This window comes from Mustelus asterias, chromosome 6 (assembly GCF_964213995.1).
Source record: "Mustelus asterias chromosome 6, sMusAst1.hap1.1, whole genome shotgun sequence".
In the NCBI taxonomy this organism is placed as follows: Eukaryota; Metazoa; Chordata; class Chondrichthyes; order Carcharhiniformes; family Triakidae; genus Mustelus; species Mustelus asterias.
In genome coordinates this window covers 94,345,675-94,369,891 of record NC_135806.1, presented here as the reverse complement: position 1 = coordinate 94,369,891, position 24,217 = coordinate 94,345,675, and the positions used below count along the sequence as shown (strand labels likewise).

Genomic DNA, 24,217 nt, shown 5'->3' with positions numbered 1-24,217 from the left:
ACAGAAAGCCTCCCTCTAGAATAACTCAGGGCAGTCCGCAGCTGTAAAAACGAAGAACAACAAAAAGTACAGCACAGGAACAGGCCCTTTGGCCCTCCAAGCCTGTGCTGATCATGATGCCTGCCTAAACTAAAACCGTATGCACTTACGGAGTCCGTATCCTTCCATTCCCTTCCAATTGTGCTGGAGGGCCGAAGGGCCTGTTCCTGTTCTGTATTTTTTGTTGTTCTTTGTTCCACCTGTCAATACTCCTGAAGGTTCTATCATTTACTGTATAATTCTTATAATTCCTAATGCATTGGACCTTCCAAAATGCATTATCTCATATTGTCCAGATTAAACTCCATCTACCATTTCTCCGCCCAAGTCTCCAACTGGTCTATATCTTGCTGTATCCTTTGACAATCCTCTTCACTATCCGTAACTCCACCAATTTTTGTGTCATCTGCGAACTTACTAATCAGACCAGTGTGTGGATTAGTAATCATTTATATATACTATGAGCAACAAAGGTCCCAGGACTGATCCCTGTGGAACACTGCTAGTCACAATCTTCCATTCAGAAAAGCACCCCTCTACGGCTACCTTCTGTCTTCTAAGGCTAAACCAGTTTTGTATCCATCTTGCCAGCTTTCCTCTGATCCCATGTGACTTCAACTTTCATACCAGTCTACCATGAGGTACCTTGTCAAAGGCTTTACTGAAGTCCTTGTATACAACATCCACTGCCTTTCCCACACCTACCATCTTCGTCACTTCCTCGAAAAACTCGATCAAGTTAGTGAGACACAACCTCCCTTCACAAAACCATGCCGTCTATCACTAATAAGTCCATTTGTTTCCAAATGTGAGTAAATCCTGTCCCTAAGAATCTTTTCCAATAATTTCCCGACCACTGACATAAGGCTCACTGACCTGTAATTTCCTGGATTATACCTGCTGCCCTTCTTAAACAATGGAACAACATTGGCTGTCGTCCAGTCCTCTGGAACTTTGTCTGTAGCCAATGAGGATACAAAGATTTCTGTCAAGGCCCCAGCAATTTCTGCCTTTGCCTCCCTCAGTATTCTGGGGTAGATCCCATCAGGCGCTGGGGACTTCTCTACTTTAATGCTTTTTAAGACGTCCAATACCTCCTCCTTTTTGATATCAACATGACCCAGAATAGCTACACACGCTATCCTAGGCTCCTCACCCATCAAGCCCCTCTCTTTGGTGAATACTGAGTCAAAGTATACATTTAGTATCTTGCCCATTTCCTCTGATTCCATGCATAGATTCCCTCCACTATCCTTGAGTGCACCCAACCCTTTCCCTGGCTAGCCTCTTGCTCTTTACGAAACAGAAAGCCTTTACATTCATTCAGGGCTATGAAGGGTCTTTAATACAGACAGACTGCAAAATAATTCTGGGCTGTGAAATATTTTTAAGACTGAAGGCTTCAAGACAACACACACCAGATGTGTCCCCCATCCTGGAGGAGGTCCCTGACCACTCCCCTCCCCTTACACCAACCCCCCACTCCAGTGCCCTTGAACAACCCCGCTCTACACCTGGCCAGTGGATACTGTCCCCTTGTACATCATGGTACAAGGTGGAAAACGGTATTCACCTTCTTCCTCCCTCTCAGAGGCCATGGCGCCTGGTTCCCGTTTTTAAAAACTAGTACTAATTCACATCCATGTAACTTCACACTGGTGGGCCGGAAGATTCAATGGGGTCTGAAGATTTGACTTTAACCTCGCTAATGATATTAAAATGCATTCAAATTCATTCAAATCATAGAATCATACAACGCAGAAGAGGCCCTTCAGCTCATTGAGTCTGCATCGACACATTAGAAACACCTGAACTCCCACCTAATCCCATAGCTCTAAATGTTATGCCATGCCAAGTGCTCATCCAGATACTTTTTAAAGGATGTGAGGCAACCCGTCTCTACCACCCTACCAGGCAGCGCATTCCAGACCATCACCAACCTCTGGGTAAAAATGCTTTTACTCACATCCCCCCTAAACCCCCTGCCCCTCATCTTGAACCTATGTCCCCTCGTGACTGACCCCTCAACTAAGCGGAACAGCTGCTCCTTACCCACTCTCGTCAGGCTCTCGTTCTTCCTGGGTGTGAACTTGATCAAGTCCTTGGGAAGGGCCCGGGCACAATGCAATCAGAAATATTACCAGCGTGAATCCCGATTTTGGCCTCTCATGAGATTTTGCGGCCATCACAGGATTTGCGCCCATGGCCTATGGACCGGCAGAATCATGCCCATAGTAATTTTCATGTTGTCAGGATGCCCAAATTGCAATCAATAGAATACTTTCCAATTATGTGGTCACTGTTGTACTGTGGGAAACACAGTAGCCAATTTGCACACAGCAAGATTCTACAAGCTATTGTCTTAGTGGTATTGAAAGAGAGATCAATTTTTGTCAGGAACTACCCTCCTCTTATTCAAAAATAGTACTCCACACCATCAGTACTGCTCTTAATGTCAGCTTATGTTTTATGTTCCAGTCCTCCTGGAGTACATCTTGAGCCCACAATCTTTGGCTGGAAAGTGAGAGAGCTATTACTAAGCTAGTGTTGATATCTAAGCATTCACCTGAGGGGCTGTTCCGTGCCCGCGTTCATTGTCAGTGAGAATAGCGATGTGGGCGCAAAATACAGTGAGAATCTTCCCGATCCCTGACTGGCGAAATCTTATTTCCCAATTTTCCTCGTCCCTCGCTGGTGACGTGACCAAACATCATTTAAATACATTTTAATGAATCTGCATATCATTAAAGGACCAACCTGCCCATGACTTACTACCCCCCACCCCCCTGCCCTGCCCACCCAGTGAATATTCAAATCTCACTGACGTGAGGTTCACAATAGCTTTATGAAGACCGGAGTGCTATCACCTGTGTCGAGGCAGTGCAAATGTGTGCCAATCTGTGCCAGGGACAGCCAAACCTGTGCCGGTGACTATGCCGGGTTGGGCCCTTTGGGTAGCCTAATTGCGGGGGCCCTTGCAGTTATGTATGGTGGGGGGAGAGTGCCTAGGCCTTTAAAGGGGGACTTGGCAGTGACAGGGGGAACGGATATTGAGTCGGGGACCTGGCATGAGGGGGGGAGCGCCGGCGATACTGTTGCGGTGGTTGTTGGTTGTGAGGGAAGTAAGGAAATAATTGTGCCAGTGGGGGGGAGGGAGTGGGGCGGGTGGTGGGCAGACGGTTGCAAGATCCCCTGAAACCATTGTGGTGTGGAGGTGCAGAGGGGAGTGCTGAATCATAGAATAGAATCATAGAATCACAGTACAGAAAGAGGCCATTCGGCCCATCGAGTCTGCACCGACCACAATCCCACCCAGGCCCTACCCCCGTATCCCTACATATTTACCCACTAATCCCTCTAGCCTACGCATCTCAGGACACTAAGGGCAATTTTAGCATGGCCAGTCAACCTAACCCGCACATCTTTGGACTGTGGGAGGAAACCGGAGCACACGGAGGAAACCCACACAGACACGAGGAGAACGTGCAAACTACACACAGACAGTGACCCAAGTTAGGAATCAAACCCAGGTCCCCGGAGCTGTGAAGCAGCAGTGCTAACCACTGTGCTACCGTGCCACCCTGTTGGGGTGAGTTTCACCTCAGTTCTGATTGGGGTGTCCTTTTAAAGATGGCGCCCTGATCTCTGTGGAGCAGGCCTTGCTGGCTCTATCAGGTTCCACCCTACCAGACTGACAGCGCCCCCCCCCCCCCCCCCCCCCGACAACCCAATTTTTTTTCTCAAAGTGACTCAAGATCTGGTCTGAAAATTCAGCGGTGCACCTGGAGAGATACACGCCGGTTTTCAGCCAGATCCTGACACTCTGACAAATTATAGGAAAATTCCACCCAAGGTGTTTTGTCACCTATGTCAAAACTCAGAGACCACATTTATAGACCCCCCCGCCTTGTGCTTTGACATGACACTGAGGCTAGATTGTAGTGCATTGTGCCATCTGCTGCAGGATAACCTATAAAGGGCAGCTGGAACAAAAACAGCTTTTCCTGTAGAAACAAGTGTGAAATTATTATGCTGTTAGCAGCCTCAGAGACAGTACACTCTTGTATCAAACAGATGACATCGCTTTCACATTTCACAATGTAAAGCAGCAATGCTTGAATGGTACCCCAAGGAGATACAGGGGTTACCAAATTAGATTTATACCTACTGACCTGTCACTCAAGAAATTTATCAACAGGGGTGAGAATATACTCATTTTCCTCTTCTGCCAGCAGGTATCTTCCTCATTTGTACGAGTGATTTTGCAGGCTTGAAGGCAACATCACTTGCAGTACTTTTACAGGAAGAGAGGCATGATTTTGTTTGATGTGTGGGTGTTCCACCAGTTGGAGAATAGTTCCAGGGGAGGCCCAGCAGAATCAAGGGCCCATCAAGCATTTAAGTGGCCAATGTTGCGTATTTCACATGATGGAGGTCCCCGGAGGTGGAAATCACACCCACTGAGAGCTTCACTGCCACCAGCAGAAGCAACTGCTGCTGGTGGACTGCACTCACCAAAGGTTCAGGATTATTGTGGGACCCCAGGCTGAAAGTGAGTGAGGGCAGGATGGGCGTTGCGGAGTGGAGGTCATGGGTAGAGTGAGGGGATCAGAGCCAAGAGCAAGGGGGTGATTTTCAGCGGCCAAACCATGCCCAATGTCAGGTCACTCGATTGGGCACAAGTGCCAGACTATGAAGGACCGTTCCCAAGGAACACCACGGACAAATCTGATGGGGTTTGCTGAATGACCTTCTGAAAGCCCAGGACGCCCTTGCAGCCCCCATTTAATCCCTGAGCCACTACTAAATTACTATGGCCTTAAAGATCGAGGCCAGAATTCTCTGGCCATTCACACCCCACTGCCGCTGCCAGAGAGGATGGAGAATTTGACACTCAACTAAATCTATCTTCGCTGCAGCGTGACGGGAGAATCCCATTGGCGTGAATGGCCGGGGAATCCCGCCCAGTAGGTGTCAATTGACTCATTAATGAACCTAACTAACACCCCAGCGTTGCCAGCTGGGAATCCCACTTTTGTCCTTTCTGCCCCCCACTTACCCATCAGAGGTTTTGCTACCACAATGGACAGCTTTAAATCCAGCCCATACTCTTTGACCCAAAATAAGGTTGCCCACTCTTGGTGCACATTCTGCAGCATCAAAGGGAGCAGCATCATCCATCTGCTTCAGTCAGCTATTGTGATCAATTAACCCACATTTCTATTCCCACCACAACTTCCTAATTAATAGTAAGCACGAGCTTATTATAACAAATTCTTCACTGTGTAAAGTAGCTCTTGTTACCCAAGATAAAAATTATACAATATACCATAAACTGAAACTGGATCACACCCGGGCTACACCTTGGCAGGTCACCAGAATAACCAATACCTTTTTAAAATGTCAAAGTTCTTTTTTAAATTCACTGATCAAACAGCCATTAATGCAACCCCACTAGGCATTGCTTCACCAGTTTTTTGCTTTCTTTTGGCTATATTGGTAATATGATTCCAAATTGAAATGCTCCAATTGGAGGTCATTTTTATCATGTCAGCACATCTCCAGGCATTAGCCTTTATCAACATGCACTTTGATTAATGACAATATTGGGCTTTATCACTTCTTTGATAAATGTCATAAAAATAACATTTTATTAATAATACAAATCTATTATTAGAGAGTGATAATGAGGCACTTTTAAACTCCATAATAATAGAGGCAACATAAACCAATGAAAGATAAATCATGTTTGACAAATTTATGAGATTTTTGAGGGTGTAATGATTGGGTGGACAAGAGCGAACCAGTGAATGAATGAAGTCTGTTTGCATTTTCAAAATCATATGCTATGGTACTATACAATGGGTTATTAAACATAATTAGAGTTCATGGGATTTGGGGTAACAAAGATTGGGACAACAGGTTGTAACTCTTATGGTACCGGAAGAATCAGTGCTTGGACCTCAGCTATTTATAGTCTATAAAATGCCTGAGATAAGGGGCCCAAGTTTGCTGACGCTAAGACATTAGTTGGGAAAGTAAGCCTTGAGGAGGATGCAAAGAGACTGCAAAAGGATTTAAATAGGTCAACTGAATTGGCAAGAATGTGGCAGTTGGAATGTAAAGTTGGAAAAATGTGAAGTCATCCATTTTGGTAAGAAAACTAGAAAAGCAGAATATTATTGATATTCAGAGGGATCTGGTAACATGCGGGTACAGCAAATCATTGGCAAAACAAATCATAGAATCACAGAATCCCTACAGTACAGAAGGAGGCCATTCGGCCCATTGAGTCTGTACCGACCACAATCCCATCCAGGCCCTCTTGCTGTATTTACCCTACCAGTCCCCCTGACACTAGGGTCAATTTAGCATGGCCAATCAACCTAATCCATACATCTTTGGACTGTGGGAGGGAACCAGAGTAGCCCGAGGAATCCCGTGCAGACACAAGAAGAAAGTGAAAACTCCACACAGACAGTGACCCGAGCCGGAATTGAACCCAGGTCACTGGTGCCGTGAGGCAGCAGTGCTAACCACTGTGCCACCCTAGTATGTTGACTTTTATTACATAGAGTAAAGTAGAAGCATAAAGAAGTCCTAGTGTACTATAGATTACTTTTTATAATGTTGGTATCCTCAACCAAAGGAAGAATATATTTGTCTTACACAGAGTGCAACAAAGGGCCCGATTTTACCATTTTGATTCAAAGTGTTGAATCTGGGCACAATTCAGATCTGACTCAGAAATCTGTTTTCAGGCGCCCCCATACGCATTCAGCCTGAAAAAAAAATCATGGGTCTGAACTGGGCTGTGGGCGGGGCTTATCACGCCTGAAACGATCGGAGCTCTGAACTGCGCATGTGCAGTGAGAAAAAATATTGAAAAACATGCCCCTGTCACATTGCTCCCAGGCCGCAAAAAGCGGATAAAGTGGCCCGGGAGCGAAAAGCGGGAGCGATGGCCCCCACAGATATCGCCCACCCCCACAACATAACTGTCCCCCTTATCCATCCACCCCCCGCTACCCAGACCGATCGTGACCCCTTGCCCTCTTCCCCCTCACTGATCGCCCGCAGAGTGGCAGCAGATTCCCTCCCACTACCAGAGATCCATCTGGCCTCCCTCCCACGCACCCCCCCCCCCCCCCCCCAGAATGATTGGGCATCCCCTCTCCCTCCCAGAGAATGATCGGGCCCTGCCCCCCCAGAGAGCGATCTGGCCTCCCTCTGCCCTACCCCCCACCAGACAAGAATCTGGCCTCCCTCTCCCCCTCGACCCCACCAGACAACGATCTGGCCTCCCTCCTCCCTTCCCCCTCCCCCCCCCCGCCCCCCCCCACCCCACCAGGGAATGATCAGGCCTCCCTGAGATGTATCTGACCCGCCGTCTCCTCCCCCCCACCAGAGAATGATCTGGCCCACCTCCCTCCCCTTCCACCACCAATCTGAGTCAGAGAGCCGTTGGAAGCTCTGAACCTACCTCTTCAGAGGCTGGAGCGCCCAAAACAGACCTTTGTCGAGCATGTCTGTTTTGCGCCGAATCTGGATGGGCAAACACGATCGTAAAGGGGGAAATGCTGGTAAAGTTGGGCGGGCAGCCCATTAATTCAATCTAAATGCACATTTAAATCGCCGTTGTGCCCGTTTCTGGCACGATTCGGATTGCAGCCATTTCCGGGCCTTGGTAAAGTGGGCATCTGAGCGGGTGCGGATCGCGTTAATGGCCTCACGCCCGACTTTACCAGGTTTTCGTGCCCGCTTTCGGGCACGACGCAATGGTAAAATTGGGCCCAAAGATTCACTAGAATGATGCCTGTGATGAGGGGATTTTCCTATTGAGAGAGATTGAGTAGAGTAGGCCGAAAAATCCCTCGAGTTTAAAAGAATGAAAAAGAATCTTATTAAAACATACAAAATTCATAAAGGGTGTGACAGAATAGACATTGAATACCCCCGACCTGGTCCGCGGCTGGGATTCTCTGGTGCTGCTGCAGTGAATGGAGTTTTGGCCGAGCACCAAATTCTCTATTCTCGCTGGCAGTGAGGCAGATATGGACTAGTTCAGAGAATCTCGATCTGAGAGGTTGTTTCCCTGACTGTAGGTAACAGTATCAGAATAAGGGATTGGACATTTAGGAATGAGATATAAAGAGAGATTTCTTCACTGAGGCTTATGAATCTTTCGAATTCTTCACCTCAGAGAGCTGTGGATGCTCAGTCATTGAGTATATTCAGTCAGAGATCAATAGATTTTTGTATACGTAGGGAATCAAAGGACATGGGGATTGTGCAGGAAGGTGTAGCTGAGGTAGAAGATCAGCCATGACTTCATTGAATGGCAGAACAGGATCAAGGGGCCAAATGCCCTCCTCCTGCTCCTATTTTGTATGTTACATATATATGTTTGTATATTCGTAAGTTACATATTATCCTCAAAAATATTAATCTACCTCAGACAAAGGGGCTGTTTTGCTTGGAGAAGGAGTTGCTATAGTGCTGAAGATTTGTGTTCCAAACTGCTCCTGTATAGTCACAATGTTGTTATCAACTGATCAATGTAGGAGATTGTCCAGTCCACAAAATGCAAGATGGATCCAATCTAACAAATTATTGTCTCATCCTACATCATCTTACCTTTTCATCATTCTCACATTACAAATTTGACTGCACTTCAGCAAGTACAATAGATGTCCTGTGCTCATGAAGGGCACTATATAAATGCAAGTCAGTCCTTTTTTCTCCCAATCATCAACAAAATGGTGAAATGTATTGTCAACAGTTCTAGCAAGTGGCACCTACCTGCCAATAATGTGCTGAACAGTGCCGAATTTGGATTCTACTCAGAACACTTAGCTTCAGAGCTCATTACAACCTTGATTCAAAAATGGGTCTGAAGCTGAACTGCATTGTGATGAGATTGGTTGCCTCTGCTTCAAAGTAATGTTTTACCAAGGAGCCCTAGTAAAGCTGAAGTCAGTGGAGATCGGTAGATATAATCTTTGGTGGCTAGAGTCATATTAGCACAAAGCAAGATGATTGTGGTTGTTGCAGGCCAATGCACAACATTGCAGAAAGAGTTCCTCAGGTCTTTGTCCATGGTCCAACTACTTCCATCTGCTTCACCAATGACCCACTCTCTATTATAAATAGGGCTGTTCACTGATGATTGCACGGTTTAGCTCCGCCTGTAATTTTTCAGGCAATTAAATAATCCATGCCACATTCAGCAAGTCCTGGACATTAAATTTTGACATTCAAAGTGTCAGTAATATCAATGCCAGGCAAAACCCTTCTGTAACAAAAGAGAACCTAATTATCTAATTTTGGCATTCAATTCCGTTACCATTGCCAAAGCCCCTATGAGCAACTAGAAACTAACTGGACCAGCCATATACCTTTGATTTGATTTATTATTGTCACATGTATAAGTATACAATGAAGCATTGTTTCTTGCATGCTATACAGACAAAGCATAATATTTATAGAGAAGGAAAGGAGAGAGTGCAGAATGCTATTGTAACTAGAGCAGTTTACACCAGAGAAACTCGGCAGTTATGAAACATGCAGTTTTCAGACAGATGCAGTTTTCTTTTGCCGTATTGCCTGCAACTTATTTTTCCTTTATGTTTGAACCTCCACAACTCTCTGGAGTTTTAAATTCTGATTATTGTGCTCTTTCTATTTACAATTTTGCAGCTGGAATATTTTATCATTCAGTGTTTAAAGCAGAAGTCCTCTCAGAAGAAGAAAAAAAGGAGTAGCAGGCCCCACATAATCCCACCACCTACACTTAGAGAACCAGGTAAGGATAGATAAGGCAAGGAGGCCTGTGATGGGGATGTGGAAAATGGCAAATCATTCTGTTAATTATCATAGACTCCAGGAAAATGTGGGTTATTAATATCTAACTCATGGTATTCCACCAATAAATTGAATGGTCAGCTTAGAGTGAGCTCAAGAATGAGAATACATGACAGTGGGTCAGAATGATACATCTTTGTGGAAGTTAAAGCCTAGCCATACTGACAGGATGAAGTATTCCTTTTTCAATTCACTGTAAGGATCCTAGTGAACTAGAAAGGTTAATGCACGGAAGGAGGCCATTTGACCCATCAAATCCAGTCTCAAAGGAGTTCTTACTAGCTTTAGGTCCAGAGGGTACAACTGTCTATTATTTGGCAATTAAGGATTTAATAATGTATTTTGTTAATACACTAGTTACTCTGAAAGAGTTAGAAGAAATAAAACCACTTCTAACTTTGGCTTAACTATTTTAAACACCTAGACCGAGCACTGCAAGGGACACCACCCACTTTCCAGACCCTCTCCCTACCGCCCCATCTCCCCCCCCCGCCGGCGCCCCACTCCACCACCCCCCCACACCCCCCCCCCCCCCGCCAGCTAATCAACCTCCAGAGCATTTCTAACTCCGCTCTCCATCAGATTTTCCTACCTCCTGACCCCAGCAGCATTGGCAATCCACCCCTCCCCCTCCAATCCATGGGTCCAACTCTTAAGTCCCCCACTCACTAACTCAACCTGGCCTGACCCAACTCGACTCCAACCCAGCTTGCCACCTCTTGCCCTCCCCCCACTCCATGGAGTAGAGCTGGACCCCAACAACTCTGGGGCAGACCAATGCTATATGCTCTCTCACCTCCCTTGCGCCCCCCCCCCCCCCCCCCACCCCACCCCCTGCTTGGGAGTAGACCTGACACCTCACCCCCACTCACTGCCTCCAACCCTGCCTGGACCCCCATCCCTGCAGCCCACCACACTCTTTCCCAGGCCTGCAAATTCCATGTACTTGCTTGTACACTTACCTTCTCCCTGGCCTGTCAGTTTCTCTGGCCCTTTTAACCGACCTGCTTTGCGACAGCCAGTAGTAACAAAAAGAGCTTTGGCCTCGCTTAGTTCATCGGAGTGCTGTGGTGTTGAGGGAATGTTTCACTGCAGGGTCTAAGCAGCTCCAGCCAGCAAAGGTAGTTTTCCAGGGCAGGTCAGTGTGCTTTAAGCTCTTGTAATTCCAGCAGGACAGGACCTTATCCTGCTGGATGGAGGTTATGTCCTGATATTGTAAGTACAGAATGGGAAATCCTATTTTGTGGTCACAACAACTATTTTAATAACATTATTGACAGAGGAGATTTACTCACAATACCGGGGAAGCAAGAAGAGCTTAGGCCACAGTGGCAGCTGAAGTGGAGCAGGCCCAGTATCTGCTTAGCTTTGCAATATTAAGTTTCACCAAGAGAGTTTAAAGCAGGCGTTTGGGTTTGCATCTGCCTATGTAAAGTGGCATTATGCCCATTTTAAGCAACTGCAAGGGACATCTGAAAACGGTTCAATATATTATCACTTTCAGGCATTCTTTGTTAGCTCCTGAAATAAAAACAGAAAGTTCTGGAAATACACAGCGAGTCTTACAGTATCTGTTGAGACAGAAACAGAGTTACTGTTTTGAGTCGAATATCATTTCTTCAGAATGCAGGTTGTTTGGGGTTGTGGGATTATGAGGTGGGAAGCTATGGAGGGCAGGTCTTCAGTGGAGATAAGGTCAGTGACAGTTGTGGAAATAATGGCTTGATATTTGGTGGCTGGGTCATGGCTCACGAGGAGGTAGAGAGAAGTGTCTGAGAGTTGGCACCCAGCCTCTGCAAGTTAAAGGTCAGCATGCCAGATAACAGCAAAATCTTTCTTAGCAAGTTTGATAACAATGTCAGACTTAGGCCTGAGGGAGCGGAGTGCAGTGTGTTCAGACGGAGATAGGTTACAATGAGTGAGGGGAGCAAAGAGAGAGAGATCGAGTGTGTACATGTGGTAGTGCATGACACTGAGTGGGGATCTCAGAATGCAATGAGAACAGCAGTTCAAGGAACATGTGTGACTCAGAGATACCTGTAATCCTGGAGGGATTTAAAAATGAAGGATGGAATCCACATGGAATAGGCCAGAGCCAGAGACAGTTGCTGAGGAAGGAGATGTGGTTGTGAAAGCAAATTTTGATAGACACTTCAGCCAACACCAGGAGGGAAATGGAAAGCAATGAAGGTGAATAAGGTAAAAGAGATAAAAGATAAAAGAGAGAAGAGCAAATCTTCTTCAAGGTAGACATTCCTGGAAGAGAAGTGACAAGTGAACTAAACACAGTTGGTTCCCAAAATTGGCTCCTGAATGTTTCATGCACACATTTCGAACCGACGAAATCTGGCTTGTAAATTAAGATGGAAATCCATCTTTCTTTTTCAAAATTCTATTGAAGATTTAAATAAAGTTGCTGTACAGAATCTATGGGTGGAGATTTTAGTGTGGAATGGTGCCAAGTCATCTAACTTTACATAAAAGAAACTTCCATCGTGATATTTGGGCGTGAAATTACATACTTGCTAAATAGTTCACTTACCAATAAAAATGAACAGAATATCATACTAAGTTTCTGTTATATACATATTTTTGGTTTTGCACCAAAGTTGTTATTGCCTCTCTGTTGTTTTTTTCTTCTAGTTAAACTACCCTGTTTAAAGATTGAAGATTCCCACTACCATCGTGACTTGTTGAACCTATACCACAGCTCTTTGTGTGCAGATGTGGTGTTTTCTTCTAAGGATGGACGAGAGGTGTCTAGAGCTCACAGGGTTGTGCTGTGCAACGCAAGCCATGTCTTCATGTCACTATTTGGTGTGGAGATTGCGAGTGACCCTAGTGAATTGCCTGGCAAGATTGTTCACAATCTCTTTACAATAGACCAAAGGGACACTGCATTGAACTCCAGCCAAGCTTTACTTCAGAACAGCCAGCCAGTAAGGGTCATCATTTTAGACTCACTGCTCTGTGCCTGCTACTCAGAGGTCTTGAAGTTCATTTACACAGGTATAGAACCTGTACCGCAGAGGACTTAAGACGCAGTGTTCCATCCTGGAAATTATAGTTATACTGAATAAGTGTATAAATTATTGTCGCAAATGGGTTTCTGGGGCAAATTCTGAATTTTGGAAAAATGATTGTTGTGATAATGTATGAACCAGGAAACAGTAATGGGTTAGAATTCCATCTTTCACATTTGAGACTCAATTGCATCCAAACTGATGGGATGAAAGTCAGTCGTCTCAACGATGCGTATCAATCAGTCTCCTTAAGTTTGCTGCTGATACCCAGCCTTACCACTTGCCACTACCCTGCATGACTATTGCTTGTTACAATCTCCATAGAGACCGATAACTTTTTAAAAAGATATTTGAATTTCCAATGACTGATTCATGACCAGGTTTCAAGTTTTACCACTTTTACAGTAACAAATAAATTAAAAGCAATCCAAAGCTACTCTCCACTCCTGATGGCCTGCTTCCTTTTCCCTTTCCCATCCAAGTAACCTCTAGTACCAGCACTGACTTGCACTAGGGGGTTACTTGGAGATGCTTTCCCTCTAGTCCAAACTAGAAGAATCTTCTAGCCTTTAAATTCTAACAAACTCAGTCTCTTCAATCTGAACCTGAGCATCCACCTTTGTTTTGCATGATGCATAACAGATTTAGCATTTTCTCTGCTTCAGATGTAGGACTGTTTACCTCTATCTCTTTCCCTCTGCCTCTTAGATGAATGCTGACTGATTTGTGTAGGTGATTTTCAGGGAAAAGCTCTGTAAGCTACAGTAGCTTGCTAGGGAATCTTCCTTTTCCAAAACCCATCTCGATGGCATCGTGAATCACATGTGTCTTATATATCCACGCAGAAATGCTAATTAACTATCCTCTGCATCTCATCTTGGAACTACACCGACACTTCAAGGTCTTACCTTGAATAATGCTTATAAAAGTAAATAATCCTAACTCCTCCTTGTAAACGAAGGGTTGGATTTTTACAGGAAGACTTTGTGGACCTTTAAAAATAGCAGGCAGTATCTGGATGTAGAAGTCTCACACCCATTTCCGACATATCTAGTTTTTGCCGTCAAGGAAAGAAGCCAGAACTCCCACAGGAGGGAAACCCAAATTCAGCAAGGCCATTTGAACTCAAACAAACTCCATTTTCAATGTTGCAAAGCCTGTTGCACATTTGCAGTATGGGAATCACAAATTGATGGAGTAGATGTACACACTTTTGAAGAGCATACTTGAACAGACCTTATCCAGTGTCATGATCTGAAGTAGGTTAGGGTGTTGAAGTGATTCATGACTGTAATCATCCCAATTGAAATCAGTTTGTGTGCAGAATGCATGTTTGACTGTCATGGCATGGGGGTGAAATCGTGCATTGTAACACAATATAATCACATAACGACACAATTTTAAAATAATTTTAAAATAGCAGCATGGTGAATGCCATGTCATGTAGCAAGATTTAACCTCGCATATGCTCCCCTGTTCTCATAGATGTTGAATTGAGAGAATTATTTTCACTATCAAATGCCTTCGATGTGTTCTCTGCCACCTACACAAATCAGTCAGCACTATGTCTGGTGCATCTCAGACATTCCCCTGCAAAGAAGAACAAACAAGTGAAAGTGTGTTGAGCTACATAACATTGTAAACCATCCCCATCCACTCTTCCCATAATGCAGCCAACAGTGTCACTTTTTATAAGAAAAGCAAGTTGCGGTCTTTGGGGGAGCCCAACCTGTGATTCAATAATGATGATTCACCCACTTGAGTCAACTGAGCATTCGGTATGCTTGGTTCCATTTGCAGTATCAGTCAACTGTCATCCAATCTAGCAAAGTGTTCCTCAATGTGTATTTAATATAAAGTTACCACTTGTTCTTAATTCAAGCATGTTCCTGCAATGGCAATATCAATGTATAAAGTGGTGTAGTGCTAATGTCACTAGACTAATAATTTAGAGGCCGAGGTTAAGACTGTGGAGACATGAGTTCAAATCTCACCATCACAGCTGGTGGAATTTAAATTTCTTTCATAAATTTGGAATATAAAGCTAATCTCAGTAATGGTGGCCATGACAACCAACATTGATTGTAAAAACCCATCCGGCTCACTAATATTGTTCTTTAGGAAAAAAAATTGCTGTCCTTTCTCAGGTCTGCCAACATGGAACTCCAATTCTTAACTGCCCTCTGTAATCATCTAGCAAGCCACTCAGTTCAAGGATAATTAAAAATGGATAATAAATGGTAGCCTTGTCAGTGAAACCTACATCCCATAAAATAATTTTAAAAATAATGAGTTTATGGTGCCTCTGAATATTAATTTTAAAATAAATTTTGCTTTAATTTTATGCTAATTTAAAAAAAATAATTAATTTTATTAATTTTGCTTTATTTTTCTCCATCGGGGTTGCAGAGAACTTTAATGACCTGCATTAAAATCTTTTGGGTTTTAAATGTTGCTGTTGTGGCAGTGAAAAATATTTTAAGATGCAATTTCCTGATTCAAGCAATAAAAAAATAATCATGGCAGACACTTGATTACCCAACTATACATTGCATATCAACAGAAGCTTTAAAAATTGATGGAAAAATCTTAAGAGGGTGCTTTCCCTATTTTTATATTCATGCCAGCGTTATCATCAGGAATTATCAATTGGAGGGAAATATAGCCCTTACATACTTGCATATCATTTTAAATCTAATCAAAAATAATGATTTACAATGTTGTAAATCAGGTGTAGTAATCAGTTACAAAAATCATTTGATCTATTACTAGGCAATAACTGCTGGGATGAACTAAAATCAGTCCTCTGGAAGAAGCTGAAAAATCCAGAACAAGTCAAAAATGTGATGGAAACACTCAAATGGCTCTTCAAATCCAATGCTAAGGTAGGTAGCCAAATAACAGCACAGTGCTATTGTAACTGGGTTAATAATCCAGAGACCCAGGTTAATGCTCTGGGGATCTAGGTTCAAATCCCACCATGGCAGATGGTGAAATTTGAATCTGAAAAAATGATGACCATGAAACCAATGTTGATTGTTGTAAAAATACACTTGGTTCCTTTAGGGAAGGAAATCTGCAGTACTTGCCTGATCTGGCTAACATGACTCCTAAAATGCTCTCTGAAATGGCCAGCGATGCCCAGAACCCATGAACGAATAAAAAAAAATAACCGCTAACGCCTGCCTTCTTTTCAGAGCTGGGTTTCCCAATATGGAACAAATGTAGATAAACTGGATTATTTTCTAAATCATGAGAAACTAGGAACTGTAGAGGAGCGGTAGGATTTAGGAGTCCAAGAACACCAATCCGTTAAAACTACTGCAGGTACAAAGAGCTACCAAAAAGATGAGTGGAATGTGTGCCTGCGTGACAGTTCCAGGGAAATTCCCTCCAATATCGTCCACTGTTTTTCTTTTTGAGATATTAGTTGCTATTTTACATTCATAAATCATTTAGAATTATTTTTTTAGTTAAATGAAAAAGGCTTTTGTCATGAATTTGCAACATAGGTAATTACATTCCCACATTGTCAAAGCAATTCATTTTCATTTGCAATTATGTTAGACTTTCAAGTTAACTAGATCGTGGCTTACTCATTTGTTTGCAAATACGTGATCTAACGATACAGCAACAATTACAACAACAATTTCTATTTATTAGGGCCTTTAACGTAATGAAATGTCTCAAGGTGCTATTACAAAACTAAGCCATATTAGGAGATATTACGTCAGATGACCAAAAGACTGGTCAAAGAGGTAGGTTTTAAGAAATGCCTTAAACATAGAAACTAGAAGCTGGAGTAGGATATTTGGTCCTTCAAGCCTGCTCCGCCATTCATTTTGATAAAGGATGAACGTGAGGTAGAGAGGCACAGAGGTGCAGGGAGGGTATTACAGAGTTTAGGACCTAGGCAATTGAAGGCACATCCACCAATGGTGGAGCGATTAAAACTGGGATTCACAGGGGATCGGTATTGGAGGAGCACAGATATTTTGGATGGCTGTGAGGCTGGAGGAGAATACAGAGATAGGGAAGAGCAACAGATGAGAATTTTGAGATGAAGACATTGCTTGACTGTGAGCTAATGTAGCAAGCTCAGGGATGATAGGGAAACAGAAATTGATGCAAGTTAAGAAGCGAGCAGCAGAGTTTTGGATGACCGCAATTGACAGGCATTAGAATGCTCGAGTCTAAAGGTAACAAAGACATAAATAAGTGTTTTAGCCACTGACACACTGCAAATGATGCAGATTTAGGGCTAGATTCAATGGCATCAGCAGTGGAGAGCCAATGGCATTCCGGCCATGACCATTTCTGTGTGCCCTGCCACTATTAAAAGTCAATCAGGTACTTAGCGAGTTGGCTTCAGGGTCCCCAGGACCCAAACCACGAATGTCCTGTCTCTGAGAGCTGTCGGCCAATCAGAGGCAGCAGTCCTGGGAAGTGGAGCAGCTGTGGAGCCTTGGACCATGATGTTTTGTATGGCGGCTTTCCTGCCCTGCCCCATGAAGAGTCAATGCAGAACAGTGCATCCCTGCCGATACTCACTGTCCCACAAATGTTTAACACTTCAATGCATGTTGATTGGCTGGAGGAAGTTGAAAATTTAAAAAAATCAAATCTTTGCTCAACTTGGGGTCCGTGTGGACCAGGGTTGATGGGTAAATGGAACTTTGTGCGAGATTGGATGCTGGCAGCAGAGTTTCAGAAGAGCTCAGGTTTACGAAAGGTGAAAAATGGAGACCATCCAAGAAAGCATTGGAACAGTCAAGTTTAGAGGTAATAAAGGCCTGCATTTGGGCTTCAGCAGCAAATGAGCTGAGGCATGGTGGAGTTGGGTTATGTTATGGGAAGTGGTTGTAGTGATGGATATATAGTTGAAAGCTCCTCTCGACAGCATTATTAATTCATACTGGAATGGATGAAGTGTTCACTTCACCCAAAGAAACATTTATTGGAAATTAGTAATGTCTCTTTACAAAATAAGAATGCAACAATCACAGACAGCAATCCCCAATGAACAAGCAGCCAAACAAGTCAATGGAATACAGGTACAAGCAACAGTATCCAAAATGTTGTCGTACCACATTGATGAAACATATTTCAAAATCCTACCTTATGATATTTTGGGGGAATCCCTTGAAAATCTCTAAAAGAAAAAGATAACAGATTTTCGGAAACCAGAATGACCCAAGTTAGGAGTGAAATGAGAAAGTGCAAACTGCTGAATTTAGATATCCCAATATTTATTTTTATACCTTACAGACACCTTGTTCCAGCAGTCAAGTAGCAAAAGGTAAAGAGCAATATCAAAGTTGCTGCTGTTCTTTAAGCTTTTTCTTTCAAAATCCTGGCTTGGCTGATGTCGTCTTTACAATACAAGGTATGGAGCTCATTGTAGAAGTAAAAATGTTCAGCCTCCGTGGAACTGAATTATTTATTATTCCAGGCTTGGTTAATGCTCTTAACATCATTTTATAATGGGGGAGAAATTCTCCAAATCACATTGGTCATGTTCAGTGAAACTTCAAATAATTCAAGGGTATTTCTTGAGAACACTTTGGCAGCCATTTCCCAAGAACAAGTTGGAAGTATGGTAAAACAGTTGCAAACTACAATGATTTAATCGGGGTCAGCATTTCAGTGGGGAGAAAGCAAGAAATAGTTTATTTTGTTGTAGAAAGTGAGTGTTCTTTGTTTTTTTAATTCTTCACCTTTTCAGAAACAATGGGTTAGAATTCTGTGCCCCATGCAGACAGGGCTGGAGGTAGGGTCCTGAGGAAAAGGAGGTGAGCCACATCGGGATGTTGCGAGGGATTTTTGCTGGAATGGGCTGGGAACTGGTTTGGCTGCCCACTTCACTGAGGCGGGCATCGAATTAATCTTAATAAAGGCCTGACGTAGGGCCATTTTGTGATGGCGTCAGTATTTTCCTACCATTGGAACCCCCCCTCTCCATGCGTGGTGGCTGCCAACTCAATCAAGGCAACCTCTTGGCAGCACACTGGTGGAGGGGGTGCCATTGGAGATGGTGGCCCATGCCCAACAATGGGACTGACATTATGTCCTGTAGAGGGTCTCCTCTCCACACTAATATCCCTCTTGGTTTAAAGCTGCTTAATTGCATTAATCTTATGCAGGCAACTAGGGCACATTGATGTTGAGGCTCTTTCTTCTCACCTGCCTGCCTCTGCAGTGTCCACCTCCCAGTGGCTGCTGGCTGACATTGCTGTTGGCTCACTGATTGAGCCTGCACCCTCAGGAGTCTCCTTCATAGGACATCAAGTGCATAGGCGGCCCCCAGAATGCTCTGTGAATGGGCACACTAATCACATGGGCAGGCTTGGGCGCCTCCTATGGGCCCAGCATCGGGGTCCCGACAACTATCGGAAAACTCCAGCTCATTTGTCACCACTTTAAAGAACACTTAGGTCTTGCTTTCACTTACGTGTGTAAACTGTCTGGATTGTAATATCCAATTGAGGGGACAAAGTCACCCAATTCTTTCAACTGTGATGTTCTCTATTGGAGTTATTTCTCCATTGTCTTGGAGAACTTTATAATAAATAACACCATTGCAATCAGAGTGTGTGTTGAAAGGGGTGTTTGGCCTGGGTCCATAATGTTGTAATCAATTCTTCATTCTTTTATGATGCTGTAAGTTGGGGCAGTTTTCAGCTGCATTACGTAGCTTCTTTTGTATCAATCTACAATTCCACATTTCTGTGATTCTACAACTTTGAACATGTTCAGGAAGATTTGTAAATGATGCATTTCACGACCATTTCAGCAAAACACAGAAGCCTGTAACCCCTGTGGAGTGGCAATCAGAGCCGGATGGCCACTCCACTCCTACTTACCTGGAAAAGAAGCTGCTCCTCTTTCACCTGACCTTCCATCTCAGGCCGGGCGAGAACAGTGCAGTGCGCCAGGTGCCCAAAGCCTTTTGCTGAGGGCAGCTGAGTCGGAGCTAAGGAAGACGTGCCCCATTTTTCTTTCCAGCACAAGCTGCCGTAGAACAGGCAGCTTTAAAGGTCCAGTCACTCTGAGAAGCCAGGAGAAGATACTTTTGTAAGGTGGGTGGGCAGAAATGGGTGAGGGGGGAGTGGAGGGTTGGGTGGCCATGAGGGAAGGGGTCTGGTGGTCAGTGCGGGGAAGGTCTGGTGGTTGTGGGAGGAATTGGGTGGTCAGTCGGGGGAGGTCAGATGATCAGGTGGTGCTCAGTGAGGTGGGGGGGGGAAGAGGAGGGTGGTCAGTGAGGGTGGTGGGAGCATAGTTGGGAGGGAGGAATTTGGGGAAGGTATTTGAGGTGGGTGGGTGTAGTCGGGATGGGGCATGTAGTTGGTGGCTGGGGACGCATTTGGGAACTCTGTGGGGGTTCAGATTCTTGGGGAGCCTGTGTGGGGGGAGGAGTTAGAGTTGTAATTCAGGAGATGGGGTTTGGGGAGGTAGTGGGGGGATATAGGGGGTATAGGCGATTGGGAGAGTCCCATGAGAGGGTTGGGGTGGGGTCAGTACTATAGTTACCCAGAAAATTAGAGGTGATTTAAATTCTTACACTTTTTGAAGAATTAATAAACAAAAAACACTCACTTTCTACAACAAAATATACTAATTCTTGCTTTCTCCCCATAGAAATGATTACCATGATTAAATCATTGGAGTTCGCAACTGTTTTACAGTCAGAACAATCTGATGTTTGCGACTTATATCATAGTTTCAGATGGTTCCCACTTCAGGGCAGCTTTGCCCCCCCTACCCCCCCCCCCCCCCCCCAAATCCCCACCCCCCCATACCTGGTTACAACACCCCCAAAGTATAAAAATGTAAATCAATTTCAAATGCCAAGGGTTGCAAGGATCGAAGCCTTTATTTTAATTAACTGTATATTTTTTATTCCCTGCTGAAGTCCCACCATACCAATGTGTGGGAGTGGCTGGCTTATTTTGGGTCTTCCTCAATGCCAGTCTTTATTGCACTGCAAAGAGATTCTTCATTCCCTTTTGAGGGCTCTCTCACATCAAATCAGCATTTCCCACTAACACATTTACTTCTGAAAATATGCTACATATACTCTGCATTCACCTTGTTGTAAAGTATTTCACCTCACACTGTGAATTTGCAAACCTTAGTAGCAGGAACGCCATCTGTCTGAAGCAATTTGAATCCAGAGAAAGAGAATCACATGTTCCTGAGCCGTGTCTTTATTTTTACAAAAACAGCTTTAACTATAAAGTGTGTTAGAAGGTATTTCATGCAAATACGTATTAGGAAAAGCAACCTTGCATAGGGGAAATGTTTTTGAAAATGATGTCTTTGAGCTTGTTGGTGCTCCACTGATGTTATGGTCTCTTTGTCTTTACTCATGACAACAACGGAATAATTTGTTTTATTTGAATCATCCATTCTGAATGAGTTCACATTCTCTGTCTCTCTCTCTCTCTTTAGGTGCATCTATATATGCTCATAGGGCAGTATTGGTGGCCCGTTGTGAGGTAATGGCGGCAATGTTTAGTGGATACTATGCTGAAACAAAAGCGTGTCAGGTTCCTATTCAAGGTGTTTCCAAGGAAACCTTTCTCTCTTTCTTGGAGTATCTGTATACTGATGCCTGCTGCACAGGTAAAGAATCAACTCTTCAGGGATGGAAGGGGTGATTAGCATTTTTAAATATAAAACGTATTTTTTAGGAAGAGCCTGTAAATCAGCAGTTTACAAATTAGATGGATCGAGTTCCTGAGTATTACTAATCTAATGTATTTTTTTGCATTGCAACTTCAATGAGCAAATGTAATTTCCAATTTGGCTGTTCAGGCTTGGCAGGTAGTATTCTAAGGCAGTCATTTATTTGCAACCCAGATTCTAAGTTGTTTCTTGAAATAAAAAGAGTCATATTGGAGACTGCGTGTCCCGCCTGCCACAGGAATTGGAGCGGGTGAGGAGCGGACCATGGAAAGGTCCGTTGACCTCGGGTGGGATTTTATGGTTTCGGGACGAGTGAGGCTGTAAAATTCTGCCCATTAATTCTTTTTCTCTCCTCACAGCTGCTGCCAGACCTGCTAAGTTTTTCTGTTTTTATTTCAGATCTCCAACATCTGTAGTATATTGCTTTTATATCAAAATACAAGCATGGATTATGCACCTAAACCTGCCTTACTTTGGACTGTGTGTAGGTATTAGACAAAGGAAACTGGGGCAGGAGCCCTTCCAAGTCCAAATCACCCCACCTCATGTAAATGTCAGCTTGTGTATATGGCCTCATTCACCTTTGTATTTTGATCCACTTCTTGTCCCCAGAAAGCATGTCCCAAAGGCAAAAAAGCACACCAAAGAACATTACTGAATTTGTAAGACTATAAGATGTAGTAGCAGAAGTAAGCCATTCGGCCCACTAAGTCTGCTCTGCCATTCAGTGAGATCATGACTGAGCTGATTTAATCCTCAATTCCATTTCCAGCCTTATCCCCATAACGCTTGATTCCCTTACTGATTAAAAATCTGTCTGTCTCAGCCTTGAACATACTTAATGACTCAGCCTCTACAGCTCTCTGCTGTAAAGAATTCCACAGATTCACTACAATCGGAGAAAAGTAATTACTCCTCATCCCTGTCTTAATTTGATGACTCCTTACTCTGAGATTAAGCCCTCTTGTTCATAGACTCTCCCACAGGGGTAACGATCTCTCTGCATTTACCTCACCAAGCCCCCTGAGACTATTATATGTCTCAATAAGGTTGTCTCTCATTCTTCTAAACTCTAATGTAAGCCTACTTGTGACTAATAAATAAACTTTACTTAATAAATACAGTCCCAACCTACTCAACCTCTCCTCATAAGAAAATCCCTCCATCCCTGGGATCAACCTAAACCTTCTCTGGATTACCTCCAATGCCAGTTTATCTTTCCTCAGGATAAGGGGACCAAAAATGTTCATAGTATTCTCTGTGTGGTTCAGCTAGTGCCTTGTATAGTTTTGCAAGGTTTCCCTATTTTTATACTCCATTCTCTTTGAAATACAGGCAAAGATTTCATTTGTCTTTCCGATTACCTGCTAAATTTGAATGCCAGCTTTTTGTGATTTATGCACAAGGACCCCAAAATCCTCTGTACAGCAGTTTTCTGCAGTCTTTCTCCATTTAAATAATATTCAGTTCCTTTATTCTTCCTACCAAAGTGCATAATTTCACATTTTCCTTCATTATATTCTATCTGCCAATTTTTTTGCCCACTCACTTAACCTGTCTATATCCCTCTTTAGACTTTTTGGATGGGGTTTTTCTCCCACTCCATGTTTTATGAGGCAGCAGGTGGCATATGCTCACTGGTGGCAGGATCTAATGGCCTCCCTGTCCCGCGGTGGGGGTGCATCATCAGCAGGACCATAAGATCCGCCAGCATGAATAGGAGCAAGATTTCAGCGTGTGTGTCATCCACACCACTTGCCTTCTCACCTATTTTTGTGTCATCTGCAAACTTGACAATTGTACATTCACTTCTCTCATCCAAGTGATTAATATATATTGTAAATAAGTGTGGCCCCAGTACTGATCCATGTGGCATTCCACTAGTTACAGGTTGCCACCCTGAAAATGTCCCTTTTATCCCAACTCTATGTTCTATCAGTTAGCTAATCCTCTACGCATGCTCATATACTACCCCCAACACCATGGACTCTTATTTATTAAATGGCCTTTTGTGCAATACCTTATTGAATGCTTTCTGGAAATCCAAGTATTACATTTACTGGTTCCCCTTTATCTGTCCTGTTCATTACCACTACAAAGAATTCTAATAAATTTGTCAGGCATGATTTCCCCTTCATGAAGCCAGGCTGACTCTGCTTGATTATATTATGCATTTCTAAATGCTCTGCTATCACATCCTTTATAATGGACTCTAACATTTTCCCAATGACAGAAATTAAATTAACTGATCTATAGTTACCTGTTGATGTCTCCTTCGCTTTATGAATAAGGATGTTACATTGGTAGTTTTCCAATCCTCTGAGACTTTTCAAAAATTTAAGGATTCTTGGAACATTACAACCAGTGCACCCACTATCACTGTAGTTACTTCCTTTAATATCCTGGGATACAATCCATCAGGGCCAAGGGATTTATCGGCCTTTAGCCCCATTAGTTTTTCTGGTACGCTTTTTTTCTCATGATTGTTATTGTATTTATTGCCTCCCCCACTTGTACCCCTTGATTATTTAGTATATTTGGCATCTTATTGGTGTCTTCCACAATGAAGACTGATGCAAAATTATTCAACTCCTCTGCCATTT

At 43.6% G+C, this 24,217-nt stretch overlaps 1 protein-coding gene across 1 annotated transcript in view; it reads left to right on the top strand.

Annotated features, from left to right (window-relative positions):
• rhobtb3 (Rho related BTB domain containing 3) overlaps positions 1 to 24,217 on the top strand; it is a 130,037-nt gene that overhangs the window by 76,457 nt on the left and 29,363 nt on the right. The window contains exons 5-9 of the mRNA XM_078214766.1: positions 9,739 to 9,844; positions 12,547 to 12,912; positions 15,699 to 15,811; positions 18,195 to 18,312; positions 21,378 to 21,551. Coding sequence (XP_078070892.1) covers positions 9,739 to 9,844; positions 12,547 to 12,912; positions 15,699 to 15,811; positions 18,195 to 18,312; positions 21,378 to 21,551 — 877 coding nt within the window. The remainder of the gene's footprint in view (positions 1 to 9,738; positions 9,845 to 12,546; positions 12,913 to 15,698; positions 15,812 to 18,194; positions 18,313 to 21,377; positions 21,552 to 24,217) is intronic.